This window comes from Syngnathus leptorhynchus, chromosome 7, assembly GCF_054491065.1.
Source record: "Syngnathus leptorhynchus isolate UIUO chromosome 7, UIUO_Slep, whole genome shotgun sequence".
Classification (NCBI taxonomy): Eukaryota; Metazoa; Chordata; class Actinopteri; order Syngnathiformes; family Syngnathidae; genus Syngnathus; species Syngnathus leptorhynchus.
Genome location: NC_141201.1, coordinates 7,562,733 through 7,584,497, shown reverse-complemented (window position 1 = coordinate 7,584,497; position 21,765 = coordinate 7,562,733). Strand labels below are relative to the sequence as shown.

The 21,765-nt window shown below is 40.8% G+C and overlaps 1 protein-coding gene across 1 annotated transcript in view; it reads right to left on the bottom strand.

Annotated features, from left to right (window-relative positions):
• The window catches only part of LOC147054516 (ephrin type-A receptor 4-like), a 42,511-nt gene extending 26,930 nt beyond the window's left edge, over positions 1 to 15,581 (bottom strand). Inside the window, exons 1-3 of the mRNA XM_085915886.1 lie at positions 15,305 to 15,581; positions 14,012 to 14,079; positions 11,323 to 11,986 (exon numbers count right to left, since the gene is read on the bottom strand). Of these exons, the coding sequence (XP_085772012.1) occupies positions 11,323 to 11,986; positions 14,012 to 14,079; positions 15,305 to 15,401 (829 nt within the window). The 5' untranslated portion in view covers positions 15,402 to 15,581. The remainder of the gene's footprint in view (positions 1 to 11,322; positions 11,987 to 14,011; positions 14,080 to 15,304) is intronic.
• Between the last annotated feature and the right edge of the window lie 6,184 nt (positions 15,582 to 21,765).

The window sequence follows — 21,765 nt, the reverse complement described above, 5'->3', positions numbered from 1 at the left end:
GTGACTCTTCGTTTTTCTACAGGTGGATGGCAAGTGAGAGTCCTGTTGTGTTTTGTTTATCCTCTGGCGGCAATTCTTTGTCTGGGTTTACCAAACCATACTAAATCTTAGAGCGATGTGCTGTCTCTTTTGACATAGATGGATGACATACAATGATCACACCCACCAACCTGAGCCACTGGTTGGTAGTGGGGATTAGTGAGTTGACTAGCTGCTGAGTGTTAGCATCTGTCACAGGAACAGCAGGAGAGTGGAGCAGGTTAACTCATTAATTCTGTCACAAGGGGTTATTAATCGCCTCCGGTCCTGACGGAGACTTGCAGCCACACGGCCGGCGAAACCTATCAGTGTGATGAATGAGGGACACACGGTCACCGAATCTGATCATTGTGATTGATGATACTTTCTACGCACGTCTTAACCTTGACCTGCCGGCTAAAAATGTCTCATATCTTATAAGATTTAAAATTAATGACTCATTAACGTGGATGATATTAATACCCGCGCTAATGAAGGCCAACAACAACAGACAGAAAGGTTAACAATAATGTTCTGTTGGTAATTGCCAAAGTTGTGCTGATGTTAGCTAGCGCCAGGAGGTGCAATAGGTTGCCAGGATTTTTTTTTTTTTCTAATCAAATGATTTATAAGTGTTTGCACCAGGACCCATTTATCACCCAAGTGCCACCAACGACCCTGATTAAAATGTCTGCTTAAATGCAAATTTCCGAACCCTATGTATGAATAAAATTTGCAAACAAATGTAAACCCTCATTTTAGAAAAATCTTAATAACAGCAGCATATTCTGTATTGTATTCAAATTCACTATGATGCAATGCACTTTATGATACGACATTCTGACTTTTAGAATGTTTTTTTATCCCTTTCCAAAACATTTCATCACAAATGCAATACGGAGCCAACTCAGTTTTTATTCTTTGGATTGCATAAAGCTGGAATAGAATTGATATTGTTCCCAATACTTCCTGTGTACCAAGCGCTCCACCTTCATATGGACACGTAGACCTTAACTTCCTCCTCGAGTTCCCCATAACTACTATACGCTACGAAATAAAATAAGGACAATAGTCTTATCAGAAAAATCCCAAGTATTCCACCCTTCCGCTTTTGATTATGTGAGTGACCACACCTTCAAATCTGAGGCATGGGGCACAGGAGGTAAATGTGAGAAATGCGGAGAGCCATAGTTAAAGAAGAGAGTATCCATGTTAGGGGAGATACAGAACTAGGAAACAAAAGCATCATTTGTTGATTTCACATTCACACCCATCCCAGACTTTCTGTAGTGTTACTTAAGCCACCACACCAACAAAAGGACATTTTATGAACTGCAATGTTAACTGCGGGTGTGTTATAGCCTATAATTCAAGGCAAAGATAGGGCCATTGAAACAAACTGTCTACACACCTTCACATTATGATGCGATGGAGCATATCTGATGTATCTTTTCAGCTTCATCTGATAATTCTAATTATCAGAGTGTGCGCAAGTCATCTACAGCAAACTCAACAAGGCCAGTGAAGGATACAGAAATGTATACAAAAACGTAATTTATCTATAGCAGGAACTCAGGGGAATGGAAGTCTTGTGCACATGTTCATGTGTGTTTGATTAGGCGGTAGAGCTAAATACTGTCCTGCCATTGTTTACAATGAAAAGAGCTGCATCTTAATTTATCATAAACAAACAAAACAGAGAGGTGGGAGGTAGATGAGTATGCAAATGTGGTTGTGCTTAGACACACACAAACACACACACACGCAGAGGGACAGAACACTAAACAATGGAGACAGCCAAACTGCTCAACTCACAGCATGTCAAGGAGAATGGGGCAGGAAAAGGGAGGATGTGTGAGAACACACACAAACACACACTAAGAATAGGTAACAGCAAGAGGAAGTGATAGGAAGCCACTCTCAAAGGGGGCCTCGTAACCAGTTCTATAAACAAATGTGAGCCACATGTTGAGCTGCAGCACAAAAAAACATAACAAATCACTGCAACCCACAAATACAATTCTCATATATGGATAGGGTTAAATTAGTTTTGCAATTTCCATTGTTGATTTTTTCTACTTTTGTTTTTGAAATTCAGTCACTTTTAGTTAATTTTGAGAGTGGGTTTGTTCCTTTTTATTTTTTCCAAAATTACTACTTCAATTTAGTCTAGTTGAGAATTTTAGTTTTTAGATGTGAAGTACTTGGAAAGGCCAAGATGAAACAACAAAAAATATCACTAAGAGTAATAAAGTAGACTACATCTCCCAAAAAACTGTTTGACTTTTCTTCTTTAGAGCATACAGGACGAAACCCCCCCAAAAATGTATTTAAAACACCAAAAGCTAATCTATGATAAGGTCATTAAAACAACAGTAATTAAAGCATTTTTACTATAATTTTGTATAAAATGTATTTTTATTCAGTATAATAAGAGATGAGATGATTAAATAGGCACCCCCAAATAAATGACACAACTTGTCAACTTGTTCACATCAAAAGATACCATTGACATTAACTGAGGAAATAAAATTGAAGCCTAATCAATCTGTTAATTAGTTAAACCTTCCTTTTTTTTAATTGCCTTTGCAAAATAAGAAAGGGTTAAAAACGTCATTGCTGTTATATTTACTGTCATAGGCATTTGCTTAGGTTCAATATGTGTCCACATACAGTACCAGTTCAAAGTTTGGATATAATGTACCTTTTGTGTCCAAACCTTTGACATGTTCCATTAGCATTTTAACACATTATAAATCATATGACAGCATTATTGACCTGTACATAAGAACAAACTGCACATGATTATTAAATGCCTTTCCAGTGTGTATGTCATACATAACATGATCTGAATGTCAAATGTGGATGCCCGTCCATCCTTTGCCCTATATCCTACATCCAGTCCTCGCTAAGCAGAAAACATCATTATATTTTTTCTTATTCTTTTGGGTGGGAGTTTTGTGGGAAGTTACAGTTAAAAATGTGTATTTTTAAGCTATTTGTTTAAATAATCTATGTGGAGCTCACAGACGACAGCCTGTCTGGGCACTCAAAACAACTTCCATTGTGCACATGCGTCTGGTTTAGGGTGTGTATCCATGAGCCACTGTGGCTCTGTGACGTATGCGTCTCCACGTAGTCACATCCTTACGGTATATACAGTATGTGCCCATTTTATATTAAATCCATCCTGGAGCATTAGTTCCTCAAAGGTTTACCACCCAAACGACTGTTCACTGTCATGGCTTTAAACTTTGACTTATCCTGATGACCCCCACCCCGCCAACTATACAAAGGTTGGTGTTCAATGTGTGCAATCCAATGTTTGCTGATCATGCATATCATGTTTAACTATTCTTTCCCACACAAACTTCTGATTAATTGAACCTGTCCTTGAAACGTAGAAAGGTTAACAGCTAGTGCTTATACTGAGTTACTTATTGCGTATTACTCATGGGCTAAAATATGTTAGCCTTTAGTTTTAATGTGAGAAACACAAAGGGTAAGTATACCAATCAGTGATGTACCACATAAGTCATCTGTGTTCATCTTCTAAAATATGCGGTCTACATTATCAGATTGCACTCCACAGTTCAAAGACTTTCCGCAGCTTCTAAAAGCATCTTTGTACTATTATGTGTTTCTTTCTAAGCAACCCGCAAGGAAAATATCAAGTCACTTGTCAGAACCAAAACAACAAACACGCCCATCCTTTGCTATTTCCCTTTTGTTTTAATTGAAACATCTTGATTTACAGTACATAGCTTTTTCTGTTATGGACTAAAATAAGACGATTCAATTACCCTGCTAATATTAATATCAGAATACTTGGGATAATCTGGAGGATGTGCTACGAGGTAGAGGTAGCGGCAATGACAGTAATACCGTCCACGGTCACCACAGGTCATGACCCAACTACAGCAGGCTTGTTCAGAGAGCAATCACCATCAATACCCATAACCCCCCACTTCACCTTTCACATCTCCAGCCATTTATCAGGCCAACTAGACAGAAGTCCATTCATCATTGTCTCGTCTTCCTTACACGCACTTCCTCCATCTAACACATTTATGCTGCTTCTTGAGTACATCTATATATAACTGTTATATTTTCAACTGCTTTTTATTTTCTTGACTCTCATCCACGAGCGTTTTTTTTTTCTGCTCTTCGCCCCTCTGCTCTACATAGTGTGTGCCTGTGAAGGATTGTGGCTTTCCTCTTCCGCTTCCAGCAATATTTGACAGCTCACTGTGGATCAGGAAGGATCATGGTTTCTAATCCGAGAGGCGTGCCCCTGCATGGACACACCTCTGCCTTTGGTCATTGATCTGCAGCTTTGGATCCCCAGTCCCGAAAGCCCGACACATTCCTAAATTACATTTTCAGCTTTCCTGTGGAGAGGGTACTAAGAACGGGGAACATTGAGGTGTGTTAATGCGCACAGCCACAGTGTCCTATGTATGTATGTGCTGGTATGTACTACACGTAAACATATACTTATATCAAACGTCTCTTGGTCAACTTTTGCATAATTCTTGGCTTTAAGTGTTTTATGTAATTGAGGGATCAAGAGGTTATCAAATTCACTTTCAACAAGAGTTCTTTCGGTATATTTGTTCAGGAAAAAGGAAAAAAATTCTCGCCGCTATATGAGTAGATCTCTATTATGTTATATATATATATTATGTGTGCAAGATATGCATTATGGTCTTACGACTGATAATAATGACATCTCTCTTTGACACATATTCGAGTTATGTACTTGTATTAATAATACAGTCATGTTTTAAAATTATAATCATAATAATAGCTATAATTATAAAATTAAATTTCTTTTGTATGATACTACCAATGTATTTCCTCAATGACAATGACTGGTTGAGGGTAATCAGTTACTGCCCCATACAATTAGTAAGGCATTGTGGTCTATTTGGCATGCCAACAAATATTCCAAAATTAATGTGCCTTGACTGATAAAGGGTTAAAGCCGTATCTCACCAAATGCACTTTGCACTCTGATTTAACAAGGTGATTAGATTTGATTATGGAATGTATCCTAAAACAGCATTCAAATCCCGGGATAATTACCCACTGTACCATTTCCAGCCATTGCCGTAATTATAAATGGGATCTGAGTTTATTAAAATGGATCCTGCGTCCTGTACCAGGGCCCATCAGATTACAGAGAAGTCTTTTATTGCAAGTTTTTTTTGTTGTCATAAGACCAAACTGATTGCTACAGAGCAGCCTTTGATTTGGCCACTGAATCTGTGCCCTGGAGGGTAACGGATGACAACGGAAGAGTTGCTAAGACCACCTTCTATCAGCAGGGCAGGATGGGGAGAGCTTAAGATAGAAATCGGCAGAAGAAAGAGATGGTGAGAGATGTAACATTTTCAAGGTGTTTGCAATCACCCTCCCGTTGTCGGATTCTGAGTGAAATGTGGCCATGCGTCTGATGAACTGTTGGGCTGCTGCTTCCGATCTCACTGCGACTGGGACATTAATACATATTGATGATACAGCTTGAGATATGCCTATTACGAATGCAGCGACGAAACAAATATAAACCGGATAATGGCTTGGATGCAAAGTGGCCATACATTTTGAAAGTGGATAAACACATTTTCTCAAGCTAGGGCATCAATGTGTTTATCTATGCATGAGGAACAAATGATCAATTAAGCATTGTTAGCATTCAAAATACACAGACAGTGGAACTTTTCTCTTTGCTTTTGTTTACATATGACAACAGTTTGAACTACTCTGTGAAACAGTAAATATCCAGCGTAAGCAGTCACGTTCTGGCTCTTATTCTTTCAATCACAGGTGATTTACTCTGACAGTATGAACTGGAATTTCAAACTGCCACTTCTAAATTTGTACAGTGTTTGGCAAGTTTTTGGTAACAGCTTTACACAGACCACGGAGAATGTAGGTGGAATAGTGAACCAATGTCTGCAGTAGAGAAAAAAGTGCTATTGTCAGACTGGAACTAAATCTCTATCCACTTCACTTCCTCTTGGGATTTTTGTTTTGTTGGAGCTCTATCTCTATCATCCATCGTCTCAGCTCTCCCTGGCGAGAAAGGACTCGTCTTTCTCTTTTGCCAACAAAGACGATGGCGGGGAGCCTCTCTCTAAAATAGCCCATGCCTTTTTTGATGGCCATCCACTCCTTCCTCTTTCTGTCCGTCTTTCTCTGCCTATACATCAGTCCATCCCACTTTATAAACACCTCCTCTGCTTGGCATCTCGCAACTGAGAGAGAAAAGGGTTTAGCAGACGAGAGGGAGGTAGGGAAATTTAATGTGAGCTAAAGAGAAAGAGAAGGGCAAGGGTGTAAGGAGGAGAGTGTGCACAAGTGCGGGTTAAAATGGAGGGAGAAGGAGGAAAACAGCCGGAGGAATGGGGGAACGGCATTGAAGGGGGATTGAAAGAGGTTGTGATGGTGCAGCCAGGGTATTGATTCGAGGCCTTTTGACATGCTAATTTGCTTGCTGACTGCTTTAATAGCCCCCCCCCCCCCTCTTCCCATCCTGTGCTTCAAAAGCGATGCTTTTCAAAAAGATGGGCGAGAGGAGACGAGATTGAAATTGTGACGTATTTCTGCCCCATTTTGATGTTTCCACAGCAAATGTGGAGCTAGAGCACGAGTAAAAACAGCCATCATGTTATTTGTCAAATTTGTGATGTGCTAATAAGTCTTTGTAGGCTAAACTGTTTTGCATAAAAATACAATTTTGCCAATTAGTCTAGTTGACTGGCAGGAAATTATGCAAGTACAAGCGCAAATGAATGACAGTGAGACAGTGACTTGTTATTAGGGGATGATTAGATCTTCATTCTGTACATTATTTTTTGGCTGATTTATTGTATAGGATGACCTTGAAGTCTCATTACTCTCCTTAATGTGATGTGTGTATATGTAATTTCACTTGGATAGTTTACTTTTAGAAAGCGCTGTCCAACAAAACAAAATAAATTATGTATCATGTTAACGCTACTGAGACGTGTAAGTGTTTTTTCTCAATTAGCAAATGGGGTTTTATAGATGTAAGTGGAATATATATTCATTAAAATAAAATAAAAAAAATCTAGCATCTAATAAGATTTAAGGAACACCAGTTGCTGTCCAGAAAAATAGAGATCTTTGCTTAGCTTCGAGCTTAAAGTGCAAATGAAACTTTTATGAAAGTTTTATGTCCATTTTAGATCATTCATTTAAAAAACCGAACATATGGATTTTATTCCTCTTTTGAGGTTCTGCTTTATTTTAATTAAGCTACATATGTGCTCAAAATGAGAGGCAGAAGATCAAATCTTCACATACAGTAGCAATACAAAGAAAGCCATTTGAGCGGAATTCCCTTTTTGTACGAGTGGCACAAAGCAAACTGAATATCTTCATACTTGGCAGCATATACACATTGTAGGCTACGTAGCAGGCGCTGTGGGAGCTGCAAAGCCATCAGCTCGTGTCACGCTCCATCACCAATGGTTTCCTGCCCTTAACAGGGCACAGCGAGGCGAAAGAGAGGGTGGTGAGTGTCGGGAACTGTGAAGGAAACAAATGCTGCAGGACACCATCCCATGCAGGAAAAACTTTTCAGCACCTCAGCTAATGATAGCTGAATTGCCACCAGCACGCGTACTCCCCCTCCTCCTTTTGACCAGTCAAGGAAATGTATGCACATTAGGGATAATAAGGACTATTTCTTTAAGGCAAGAAATACTTTTTCAAATAGTATTTTTCTGATTTTAGGTGCAGTGGAAAAATATATGTGAAATGTTTTGTCTTCTACTCAACATCTGTTGTTCTTTCATGCTGTCGTTTGGTTGATCCCTTGAGTCTATTCAGCGGCACAAAATGAGCCTCTCTGGTGGCAGGGTGAGTGATGAGTACATTCACCTCCACTCTGCTGGGCTCCGTTCTGCTCTCACTGTCTATGCTGGTGTGCTAATGCATACTAATGTGTGTATCTGCGGTGAATATTTGCAAATAGATATCTACTTGTCTGTATTAAACAATAGGCAAGGTTTAGATTCAAGAGGGTAGATGTACAGAAATGTTTGAGCATGACTCGGCTGGCATTCGGACTCTTGCACAGGTTTTTGTGCACACACTGTGTTTGTGGAAATGATGGTAGGCGATGATGTTCCATGATCTTGTCTTTCTTCCAATGATGAAGGTAATCTCATTAGTCAGCCCACTTCCACTTTACAGACACTAACCACCTGGACAGCCAGAATAGAGTGCATGCAGCCTAAAGGAAAAAAATGACCTTAACATCTATTGAGAACTTAAATTGGAAGGAGGTTGGACAGAGAGAGACACATGAAGAGCAAAAATGCAATAGGAGACCAAACTAATACAAACAACCACACAAACACATTTTTTTTGTGTGAATGAAGAATTTAGGATAGAAACAGATGGATTGAGTTTTTTATAATCCTTTTCGTAAAGGCAAATAAAATCTTGAGACGGATACTGCCAAAACCATTGTCAACAGCGCACTGGGGAGCAACTCCATTTCTAAAACCTCCTAACAGATGTCTTGGTGAAAATAAGTTCTTAATATTTATAAATATTTCATGGTGGATAGATATTGTTTTTTAGCATTCCTCTTAACTAATACATATTCAACAAAATGTTTAACATTAGCTTTCACCTTTGCATTTAAGTGGTCGGAACTAAAGTACCATAACTGTATGTTGTATATATGTGTTGATTGGAGGTGATTAGTGGATTGTATGCATTAGCTGGGGTGAGAGTTCCTCTGTGTCTGTCATCTTCACACCTTAACAGGATGTTTCCCACAACAAACACACAGACCAACAAATGCAGGTTGGAAATAAACAGTTGATATAAACAGAGAAAGTCTGCTCAGTTTTCTAAAAACAAACTGACTAAATCATGATGATAAAGATGGCCCAGAAACCAAATATCTGCCAGAGCATTTCCCCCTTCTCCTCCCCCTTCATGATGAGACAAATTGTGATTACCATAGCCCCAGAGTGACACATGTAGTCCACTAATCTCCCCTCACCCCAGCAGCACATCAACATCCGCCCAAATGTATGAACCCCGTCACCAGATGAGGAGCGAGAGGAGACCCTGACCCCCCACCCTTCCACAACAGAGCAGGGAAAGGGATCCCAAATGCAAACATACAGAGTCCTCTCTTTTTTAATCAGGGGCCCCTTGGACCTCCGTGCCCCGTGTACCCCTCTCGTTTTGGCCTATAGGCGACACCCTCAGCACTCTCGGCCCACCTTGAGAACAGACACACTCTACACAGCTGTCAAAACCCTGATGTCTTAATCAATCCTGGATCCGCAACCCTGTCAGACACAGTGCTAAGATGGATGCACGAGGGGATCACCTCTGACCTCTGCCAGGGGTGGAGAATGCAACTCCATGGCCCCCCTCTCTTTCTTACTCACACACACGCAGACCCCAATGAGTCCCACCAGCCACATTTGGTTTTGACGCTGCCCCCAAACAATGACGAAGGAAAGCCCATTCAAACTGCGCTGGGAACTCGAGGCCAAAGTATCGTAAGTTAACCTGGCACTCACACAAAGCCAAATAAAACCGGTGTTATGAATACATTCAAACATAAAATTGGTATTGAACCTGAATCAAGATTTAAACCACATTCACTTCATAACTTTCAGGTCTCAAAATGCCTCTATCAAATGGAACTGAAATGATTCCCTCGTAAAACGTGTCACATGATTACACAACTATGTACTGGACTGAAACCCACCTTAAAAAAAAAAAGTTCTGTATCTTCAGCTCAAACAAGCACAAAAACAACAATAAGTAATCTAAATAAAATATTAAGATATTCTTAGATAACCATTAGATGTCCATAGAAATGATGGCACTGCTAACTTAAACATACTGAAAGTAATGCAGTGATGTACTGTGGGCCTTAATGGATATGCTGGCTCGAAAGCAATGCTGCCAGTAAAGAGACTGCATACATCATATGATCATGGTTTCCAAATCCTTTATTGCCTTTTGGAGTGTATGGTATTTTTTCCTACTGAAATTAAAAAGATTTACAGTAGTATTTAGAGGTCCGAGCAAAATGGGGCACTCAGAAACGGGGGCCATGGTTCTCATTTTGATTTGAAGTGAACAAATTCCCATGAAAGCTATTTAACATTCATTTGTCTGAAACCAAATACCAGCCCTGGTCTGCTTTTTTTTTTCAACCCTCCATCTATCCATCACTCTGAGGAAAGAAACACAGTCCTTGTGACAACTCAAATCAATCCGTTTTTGTACGGGAGCACAAGCACACGTAGTCATAGAGAACCATCTGTGACCACTTGGACAGCTTTTCCAGGGCTCCCCAAGCAGCTAGCGCTACCCCTAAATCACTAGTCCTGTTTGTCATGCAATTAGTCTAAGATAAAGGCTCCCCATAAACAAGGAGAGGCATCCTTGTCTACCCCCTTGTTAATCACCCGTGCTCAGCCTCTGACCTCTCACTGCTGAGGCCCTGTGCTTATTGAGCACGTTAGTCACTAACAGTTAGTGTGTGTTGTGCAGGCTGCACCAGTAGAATACAGCTGAATACTAATTTTAAGAAAGTATAAGAAACTTTAAGTTATCCAAAATGTGTGCAAACCCACATTTTGGATATTATACCGTGATCTCTATTGAAAGAACTGAAACTGGCTGAAAGGGTTGTCTGTGTATAAGTTAGTCCATGAGTTCATTGTCATGCTGGCAGTTCTGTCCTTCGATTAAAAACCTGAGAGGAGAATTTCTCCTCTGACCTTTGACCACCGTCAAATAGCCCATTATAGGATCACAGCTAGCTGAAGAATAATTGCCCTCGAAGGGCTATTCCCCATGACAACCAAATATCACTATTTCTGTCCCATCCCAGACTTGCATATTTTAACTGCTCTTCTACCTGCTTGAACCAATAAACTCTAAACTACATTTTTTTGGTTCAATCACTGCAATCCCATTAGAGCTCCTCCCCCCACCCTCCTCCTGAATTCTCAAGGGATAAATCCCATTGCACAACACATTGGGCCCACTAATTACTTCATCTGCTCTCATTATTCCATCTATCGCCCAAGCAGACACCGAAAAGAAAACTGCAGTGAGATTGCTAGAGACAAAACCTATCTGCCCGAGTGAGAGGTCAAGGAAATGCTTTGGATCAAGACACAAGAACACCAAGTGTCAAGGTGATGGAGGGAGCTTGAGCAGAATAAATTCATAGCTCAAGTGGAAAGGTTGATCCTTAAACAAAAAAGTGCCTCCGATTCTTACCTTGGCAGTCTGTATTTCGTTCCTCGTAGCCTGGGTTGCACAGGCAGTTTCCAATGGGCACCAACCACTCTCCATCAGCTCCGCAGTACATTTTTGGAATCTCCTTCTCCTCTGAATTATCCACGCAGGATCCACGAACTTCCACAAGCGAGGAGGTATCAGCTCCAGTGATGGTATCAGGAAACTGGGCCAAATTACGCACGGCCAAAGGACATTTCTTATAGAAGACCCTGACTGACACAAGTGCAATGCATGCTCCGACATCCTGGAAGGCCAAATAGAAGCCCTTCCTCGTCAAGGCACCCACATCACGCACTTCTGTATTTAGCTTCATGATGCGGTCGCCGATGTCCACCTGAGTGAAGCTCTCATCAGCGGCTATAGTGTCGATTTTACCAAATTGGTTTTCACGAATGTAGCGCTCTTTGTCATTGTTGGACTCATAGTAGTAAAGATTGAAGGTTTCCTTGCAAGTTCCCATCAGGCCAGGAAGGCTGTTGCAGTCTCGGAGGGTGAACTTGATCTCAATATAGACGCGCTGGGCACCTCCGCGAGGAATCCAGTCTGTGCGGAGCCAGTTGTTCTGGTTTGGCTCCATGACATTGCACACCTGGTACGTCCGAATGGGAATGTTCTTCTCATCCATGATGCTAACCTCCTCCCACTGGTAAAAGCACACAACAACAAAAATAATGTTACAAAAGGGCTTTCAAACACATCTTTAACTAACCCACCAAGGTCATTTTTAATAATGCCCCATAAAATGTCTTCAATTCTATGCTAGTTCAAGTATGTTAATTAATTACTGTTCAGCAAATTGAATTTATTATACACACAAAGTTCATAACTATAAGAATTTGAATTACGGACACTGAAAAAAGAGACATGCAGTAGAGTTTAGTCAATATTTCTGTCTCAGCAGAGCAATTAATTGATGGTCAAACTTAATGCATATTTTATGAATTGCATCAAATAGACTCGTTAGGTTCCAATGGACACTCGCGGAGATATTTATATTAATGGGTTTTGCTTGGATGAGAGACAGGAAATTTGCATCTATAAAAATACTAATGTGATGCTTCATGAAGTCATAACACACATAAAAAAATAAACTGGTCTGGTCTAGTGTGTCTGTTTTAAATCTGAAGACATGGTAAAAAGTTGAAAAGCGAGACACGCATGTCGACTGCTTCTGCGAGTATGAACTCATTGTGGGAGGAAATTGCTAGAGTTGCTTGGATTTCATTATCTTGCATGACTCCTCTAATATCTGAAAAGGGAACGTTTTTTTTAGGTCTGATAAACGTCCCTTCTTCACAGAGCATAAAGAGATTCAAATTGCGTGTTTTGTTGTGAGTATGAGCATGGAGCCCTGCTCCTATTTCTACATCAGTGAAAGATGACAATAATCATGACAAAGGTGCATTATAGCCATTGTGCTGTCAGATTTGTGTGGTACCTTAGCATACAGTAAACAAAATTATTGAGCGCTTCATGTCAGGTCATTGCAAAACATAGTTGTGACTGTGACTGCAGAAAAAATCCATCATACCCCGCAGCTCTGGGCTATTTCCTCGCTTCATTTTGTGCTCTTTTGTTGTGGCAGAACTAAGATAAGGCCGCACCTTTCCCCAAACGTATGGATAAGGCAGAATAAGACCAATTGGCTCTAATGAGAGTGTGAATGCATGCTTGCTGAGGCTGCCAGGACCCTGTCCGTCACTTGTTTGTGATTCGATGGCAGAGGGGGGGGAATATGAGTACGGCACTGGCCAAGTTCATTGAAAACAGCTTTGAAGCAGAGCCTGCGGCAGCTGCACCATAAGGAATTCCGTTTCCCCTGGGATCATATTCATTAAATAACATCATAGATACTAATTGTTTTAATTTTCAGAAAACAATAAACGTTTTATTTGAAGCCTTAATCAAACTTGACTTGTGATTATGACACATGATTCAACTGAGCAGAAGGGTATTCAATAAGAGGTCTATGTCTCATGTCTTAACCATATGTGGGCTATTTTCCATTACCGTCACTGTATATGTCTTATTTTTTTATCATTAAATTTAAAATGGAAACATCTCTTTAGAGCAGGGATCATGGGTTGACCTTGCTGCAGCCATCATTCCCCTCATCTGGCGACATAGCCGAACTCCACTGTAAGTTCTCCCGGTCTCATTCGTTCCAGAAGACCCTTTCTCCACCGGCAAGCCAACCCACCCCCTCTTCCTTCCACTCTCTGGTAGAAAAGGATATAAAGTTTCTCCACAAAGGGCGATTCAATTCACCGTCTATTCAGGAAACCTGACGCCTGCTGCAGCATTGCCCCTCTGACCATTACAGAGAAGGGCAGCAAGGAGAGAGGGGAGCATGTCTGAAGGGGTAACTTCAGGGGGTGTTCCTGTCTTCATGGAGCATAAGGACTGTTTTTAATCATTTTGTTTTCAGGATTATTAAAAAAGACACCCTTTGATCTTAATTCAGCACAAACGTTACCATAAATGATCTGGGATTTAGGTGAAGGACTCATCATAATCCCTGATTGGGTTCACCTGAATAACACATTCCCAAATAATAATATCTATTTATTCAGTGGTCTAATTCAAGATCTCTTGCTAATGGATGATAATTTCACTTCCATTTTCTTTCACCAGAGTAGTAAAAAAGTTCTGACAAGAGGACACTTACCCCTCCTTCTGTTGGGTTGGCGACCCATCCTAGCTCCCCTTGTGCAGCTCTGGAGTCCAATAACGTGACTAGAAAGCAAGAATAGTAGAGATGAGCATTCATTCTCAGTCTGGTCATACATATCATTACTGGCATGTACGTAGAAGCTTCCAACAATGTGAGAAATAAGGAGGAAATATGCCCGCCTGGGGAAAGCAACCTAATTTTGGGAATTAAAACCTGTATGTATATATATATATATATATATATATATATATATATATATATATATATATATATATATATATATATATATATATATAAATAATTTTTCTTAAAATGAATTCACATTTAAAATAAAATTTCAACCACCCATCAACATATACATCTATTGAGTACCTGATCAGGAGTATTTAGATGGCATCATTGACAAAATCGTCAAGTGAAATTTGGACGCACGCGTTTAACTAGACAAATTGATTTGAGTGAGCCATAATCGTTAAATATATACCAAGCAAAAGGCCAATGAAAAATATAATTTTGTACAGAAATACTTTTGAATTAATTAATTATTTATGTTTACCTAAAATGAACAAGACATACACGCGCATATATTTTAGGCTGTACAAATAACAGCACATATTTGTTTAAATGCTACCCCCGGCCATGCATACATTTTTATACTGTGAAGAGCACGCGTGGAAATGAAAATATAAACTTCCAAACTGCTTTTTCTTTGCCTATATCATATTTGCAGCGTGCCGCATGTGCTTTAACATTTTAAAAGCGCATGCAAAGCCCCATGGACAAGCGCAAGCAGGCAGCGATCCAGTCGCGGACCTTTGGAGCTGTGATCGGTTTTAACTTGTTTCATGTGGCGCTTAGAGTGCGTGTTTGTGCAAATTGCAATCTGCTACACTTTATGAAACAACAGCATCATTATTGTCCAGTTTGTCACATGTCCGTTCCCAGAAAATGTAACGCAACTGAAGCCGTGGAATTCAGTCTTCGTCCGATTGGATGCTTATGCGCAAATAACGCATGAAGTCCTCCTTGTCTGATCCAACAATCTATTCAGATTTCGAAATCACCAGGGTAGGTTTTATTTTTTTCGCCTTTGGGTTTTTTGGTGTGCAACGTCTTCAGTTCACGTTAGAGTGTCCGAGCCGAGTTGGACTAGTTTAGTTTCAACAAAACAAGCAGTGTCAAACTAAGCATGCCAATTAAATAATTTGCAGACGCATGCAAAGGTTGACACACGCGCACGCAGAGAGGAGATGAGCAAAATGAAGTTAAAGATTGCCCCACTCTTACCTTCGTTAGGCGGGTATGTCCGAGACGGAGAAACAAGTGTAGAAATCCCAGAAACAATAAAGGCAACCGTGAACAAAATCCCCGCCATGAGTGCCATTTGTGTCACTGCGCCGTTTTCCCTTCTCTGATGTTTTTTCTTCTTTTTTTTTTTAGTTGTTTACTATTCTTCTCTCTGGTCCAGCGTTCTCTCTCTCTTTCTCTCCCTCCCTCGCCCTCTTCCCCAGTGGAATAAGGGATAGAAGCGGACACGAGCGCAAAGACGCACCACCCGGCGCACCACAGGCTGGAGGCGGGTCTTCACTGACTTGAACCCCCCCTCCCGTCAATCTAAATGGGAAATGGATAGAGGTTGGAGGTATGGGGGGGGGGGGGGGGGTCTGAAATACTTCGCCCCCACCCGCGTGAGCACCCCGCACAAGTCACTCTCTTCTCACCAGTTGGCAGAGACGAGACGGGGATGGAGTGAAGTGACATTTCCACGCGACATTTGCCACACAATCATAAAATTCGGCGGGTCACCGAGTGACATTTAAGGACAAACTGCGTCGAGTATTGTTCCGGTGGTCAACGAAGCATTTGATGCACAATTCAGCCATCTCTGGCCATGTCACTTTGAAGCTGACAGTGGGGGAAAAAAGTATGTGCGGCAATTACTGTGTTAACTATCAAACATTTATTGGCCTGTTTTTTTTCTTCTCCAATTGAAGTAAAACGCGTAATATGCAATGCAGTAGTTCACTGTGCTGATCCAGCTTGTTGTCGAGCACCAGTCAAGCGCAGGCGCCGGTCCAAGGTGAGCCGCATCAGATCAAGGTCGCCACCTAGCGGGAATATTGACATTTGTTCTGTCTGCAAAATTGAATTAAAGAACAAGCATCAGCGTGACCTCCTTCATAAGACACGCTTTTGCACTTTGTGGAATTAACAGTGCCTATTTTGGGATAGAAAACGAGCCTACATTGGATTACCATCACTTTAATATTGTGTCAAGCATCTGTGGGTATTTATGACGAAACAATTAAGCCGTTCACATCTCCCCAGTGGCAGACGTTAAGTACAAATACTTCATTACTGTTCTCCAGTAGCTTTTTCAAGTATCTCTTTCTTGATATGCGGCTTTTATACTCCCTATAGTTTAAAACAGATATGTGTAATTCTGTACTATGCACTGACTCAAAATTGGCTGGTTACTATTTTCAATCTCTGTGGATTACTGACAAAAATATTCAGCATATTCAACATTATTTCTTTTTGAAGCTTCCATTGATGTCACCGTTGTTTGACTTCAGTACATGACACACGTATGCAACAGTGGTAATCAGGATCAGCCATGATGGAACAGGAAAAGTTGTGGCTAACTTCATCACGAATAGCCGGCATTTGCAAAAGAACCTGAAGGTTTGAGCATTTCACCCAGAATACTAAAGAGGAATTCGATACAAAACCTCTGAGACACAACTCGGCAGCTGAAGAGTGCATCTACAACACAATCATGGTGTATCTGATTCAATATCTGATGAACGGGGACAGTCCTCTATCTAATTCAGCAATCTGCCTTTGTGGCAGCCACATTCTCATAAAAGAAAATGCATGAAAATAGAAAGCAAGTCACATCTTGTTGATTTCTAAACTGATTTTTTATGAAGTTTACTTTATTTTTCACAAAAGCATGTGCTCATACAGAACTTGTGAAGAAAGATCCCCCAAATATTCTTACCAATGACAGGTTACTCCCAGTTTCTTTGATGTGATAGGTTTTGGTTTCATTACGGTACACAAAACATTAAAAACTATAAATATTAGCCACCACAGTATCCCATTCACTTTAGTTGCCATTATAAACACAAAAAAAATATGTCAAATCCTAGTAATACTGGATACCCTTTTTGTCAAAACACAGGATATACAGTGGAGCCTCGGTTTTCGAACACAATCCGTTCCAGAAGGCTGTTCGAGAAGTGAATTGTGTGAATTTCGAATCATGTTTTCCCATCACAAATAATGGGAAAAAATAATCCGTTACAAGAAAAAAGCCCCACCTTTTATAAGCATTTTTTTCATTTGCGCATTTCTGTCCGATCGCGCAACTGGAGCGCACCGCCGAACGCGCAACTGGAGCGCACCGCCGAACGCGCAACCGTAGCGCGTCACCAACCGCTCAACTGCACCGCGCTGGTCGCATTATTGTGACAGAGCTGTCGCTGAAATTTAGAAAATATTTTAAAAGTCCTGATGTACTTTCTAAAATGTTAAGTGGACCTCAGTACGCAGGGAGCTTAATTTTGTCCGATCCCGCAACTGCTGCGCACCGCCGAACGCGCGACCGTAGTGCGTCACCGACCGCGGAACTGCACCGCGCTGGTCGCATTATTGTGACAGAGAGGCCGCTGAAATTATACCGAATTGTTCGAGAACTGGGACGTTCGAAAACCGAGGCTCCACTGTACTGGATTTGAAATTCCATATTCAACCACCATGTAAAAGATTTATGCTGAAGCTACTCTAAATAGCTTTGTTATCTGCTTCAATCCAGTATTATGTTTCTGTAATGGTTACTAGATCAGTATTTATTTGTAAACGCATGGAGTAGGTCTGACGCTACAAAGTCAATTTGCATAATGTGCAAAAACTGACAAAGAAATTGTTGTCTTTTTAGAGATTTCCTGCATGGAAAGATAGACTTACTAATATACTGTAAAAACCCAGCTGTGTCCAGGTTTTGGCGCTTTGACCTGGAGTGCGCTCACTCATTGAGGTCCTCCTACACAGGTTGTCTGTTTCTCCCTGGAGATGTGCCCATTGCTGCAAGGGGTGGTACTGTCACTGCATGGGCAGGATACAAGGCTCTTCAAGGCTACATTCTTTAAACTTAAAATAATTTCCCACATTGCATTAATGGGAATCTGGATAGTGTCTATATTTGGCACACAATGTGGCCTTTATAGATTACAGAGACAATTATTCAGCTGGAAAAGATTCACCTTGCCTGACTATCCTTGAGCAAGTCATTGGATATCATCTCCAAGGTCATAGAGACTCTCACCAAAGCCAAGACAAAATTGATCGCATGGATCCCATCCTTATATTTCCATTTTGGAAATATTCATATTAAAATGCATCTGTACGAACTGTGGCAGCCTTCATTGGGCTTCCAACTTGTATAACGATACTGTAGTGAGGCTGAACAGGATACTGCGGCTGTAAGACTTGCTGAAACTGAGCAGGTGTCTGAAAGTATTTTCGGAAACATGATATAAGTGAGAATATGTCTTTGTTGTGGAAATACTGTCTGGCATTCTTGGGGCACATCCAAACCCATACAGTCCATGTGCCGTCCTGTACAACAGTTGTTGTAAACGTCTTGCAAGACTTGGCGATGTTGCTTTTACTTCAATTGATTGTTTCATATGAGTGGTGTTATTTCAAATAAACCTGCCTTGACTTTAAAACATCAACAGATTGTGCGCACTAAGAGAGTTTATGTCAACAAGACATCACTGTGATGATACTCTTTGTCTCTGTCGGGGTGTGTGGATGTTTAGGTGCAGGCTCTGTGGGATCCTGGAGTCTTTATTCCAATGTTCCAAGAAATGTTTGGTCACGACATGGTGAAAGAAGCATCTGCAGTCGGGAGTGTGGTTTGGCAGCTGTGTGTTTTATTTTTTCTTAGCCCATAATAGTGGAAGTCACAGAGCAATTGTGTTGAAAGTCAGATGATGCCCGGGTGGGGCGCTTGCGGTGGTCCTAACAGAGCAAGAGTGGGCAGATTTGTGCCTCTTGTCTTCCTTTGTTTGTGTCACAGTACTTTTGATTGATTACACTCCCATCATTTCCTTTATTTTCCTGTCAAACATAGCGTCTTTTTTTCTGGAGGAGGGGGGTAAGAGAAGAACACACTCATTTTTCCCTCCTTCGGCAAGCCCACTCAGCTTTCTCCAGATGGCATCTGCTGCCCACACATCTGCATTGTGTGCCAATCACACACGCTGACTCTCGAGCCTTTGTTGGAACGCTCCCTCAAATGAACTCACAAACTTCAAGCAATACATCAAGCTGACAGTGGAAACATTTTTTTCACTTTGCATGTCATATATGATCACAAAATTTCAAATGATTTAATAATTTAATTTAAAACGATTTTTCACTTTACTACATCATATATTATGGGGACTGAATGCTGTTATGAACAATTAGGATGTTGAAATGAAACATTTTTGTGTTCAGCTGCTGATATTGATCAGAATCTACGTGCTAAAGGCAAAAGCCAGTCAATCCAATGTCAATAGGATAATGGCACAAGTCAAAAAGCACCAGGAATCTTATCCAATCAATCACATGGCGTCACACATTGATTGCCAACTATGCAAGATTCACTTCATGCCCGCCCCCTCGTCTTCATACAGTTTTAGTCATTGTTTTAGCTAAGCCCCTGACTCCCCCCTACTGGTCTATGACCCCCCCAGGCTACTGGCTCTGCCCACCACCTTCGCATCCCCAATGTCACGCAGAGTTTCTGAAGCCACAGTGAGGAAGGCGGTCCCAAGATGTCAAAGCAAGTGGGAGTCAGTGGAGAAAAGGGAGGGGAGATCAAAGCAGCAGCAGGAAGGACAGCCACGATTAACCAGAATGTTTAAGATGAGATCAGATCTACTGGACTGGAAATACACGCAAATAGGTCGACGGGCAAACAAAGCCTTTTCCTTGTTTCGGGTATAACAGTACGTCATCATCCAAATCTCCTTACTTTAGCAATCCTATAAAGTTTTGTTCACTGGTCCGACAAATTTAAAGACTGCAAAAAATGTCTGTGTCATGATCCCTTTCACATTTTTATTCTTAGAACCTTCACATTTTTATTCAGTGCCAGGAAAGCAGGTGCACGCAAACATAATCCGTCGAGTTATAGTAAATAAGTCCATGCCTGTAAACAAATATGACAAAGCAGTGCGACTGATAAGAAAACATAGACACAACGTACATATTTTAACAATTGTCAACCGAGACCTTTTGTTCAATACCTACAATTTCAGACCTCAGGGTATCTCAATAGAGCTCTTCAGTTCAATCCAGGAAGTGCTATGTCGTGTTTTCCTTTCTGTTTGGATTTTTGTGTGTTTTTTTAACACAAAAAGTGGTCTGCATTTCATTAGGCTGAGTGCTCTATTTTGTGAGCAGTACTCAATATAAAATGTAATATCTACAATTCATATCTGGGTTTATTTTGCATTGGTTTTCAAGTGAATTTTCATTCTAGGTGAGACTCGTGTGTACCCAGTTACCCCATTTTAAGTTGGCTTATGTAAGATGAATTGTCACTCAGCGCTTAAGCATTAACTCAAAGTACACATTTGCTATCTCTGTGCAAATTTCCCTTTCAAAGATTGTACACTGAAGTCATTTGGCAGCTTCATCAGGAAGGAAAATGATGTCGGGTGAAATTCTTATGGCATGGCGTCAGGCACTTTAGGAATATCTCTTAACTGCCACATTTATACAAGGAGAGACAAGGAAGTGCAGAGATGATAGTATGAAGAAGATTTCAGTGGTACATAAGTCTGCATTTTTGTCCCTAAAAGAATAAACTCAGAGGATTTAATGCATTCTGATGTCATACTTTATTACAAGGACGTCCACCACACTGTCTGGACATCACTCAAAGTCACTAAAGTCCCGATGGTTAGACGTACGTGGCAGGCGTAAAGTTTATTTGACTTTCAACCATCAAATTGTCACTGGTGTCGGGAATGGATCAAAGGGAACAAGCTTGGTTTTTCGAAATGACCCGGCGGCTGGCAAATTCTTACACTTAACAAGGCAAGCATCAGCACAGAAATTAAGATGTGCCAGTTTGTATACTCATCCACACCTGCACCATCTACAAACATAGAGCCTTATGACTCCAATTTAGTTGTTATTTTGCACAGAAGTTGTCAGGCTTATGGAAACTCATATTTTGACACCAAGTCAGCAACAGGGACAATATACATATCAGGTTTGAAAGAGATACCAAGACTTAATATTCCAGTTCGGCCATCTAATTAATTCCTCTTCTAGTCTCCATCTTCTCCATTCCTCTTTCCGCTGCCTTCCATGCAAAGGCTGCAGCTGCCTCATTTTGTGATAGATGGGCTGGCTGAGGTAAGGGTGAGTATGGTAATCACCTACAGGTGGTAGGGTTGCTATGGCGTCCCATCGCTGCACGGTGACAGCAGTGTAGCCTTATTGAGTTGCACAGAGGGGGAGAGAGCTGTCGAGCTGTCGAGGGCACTGACAATTACACACAGGATGCATAACACACTATGGCTTACTATTCCTAGCAAGGGATTCTTTAAGGTTTATTAGTCCTCGCTTGACATTTTACTCATACCTTAGGCCCCAGTTAAATTGACCACATACATAAACCCTGAATGTTCTTGTGCAGCAAACTGGTCAATAAAAGTTATTTATTGTATAACGTGAAA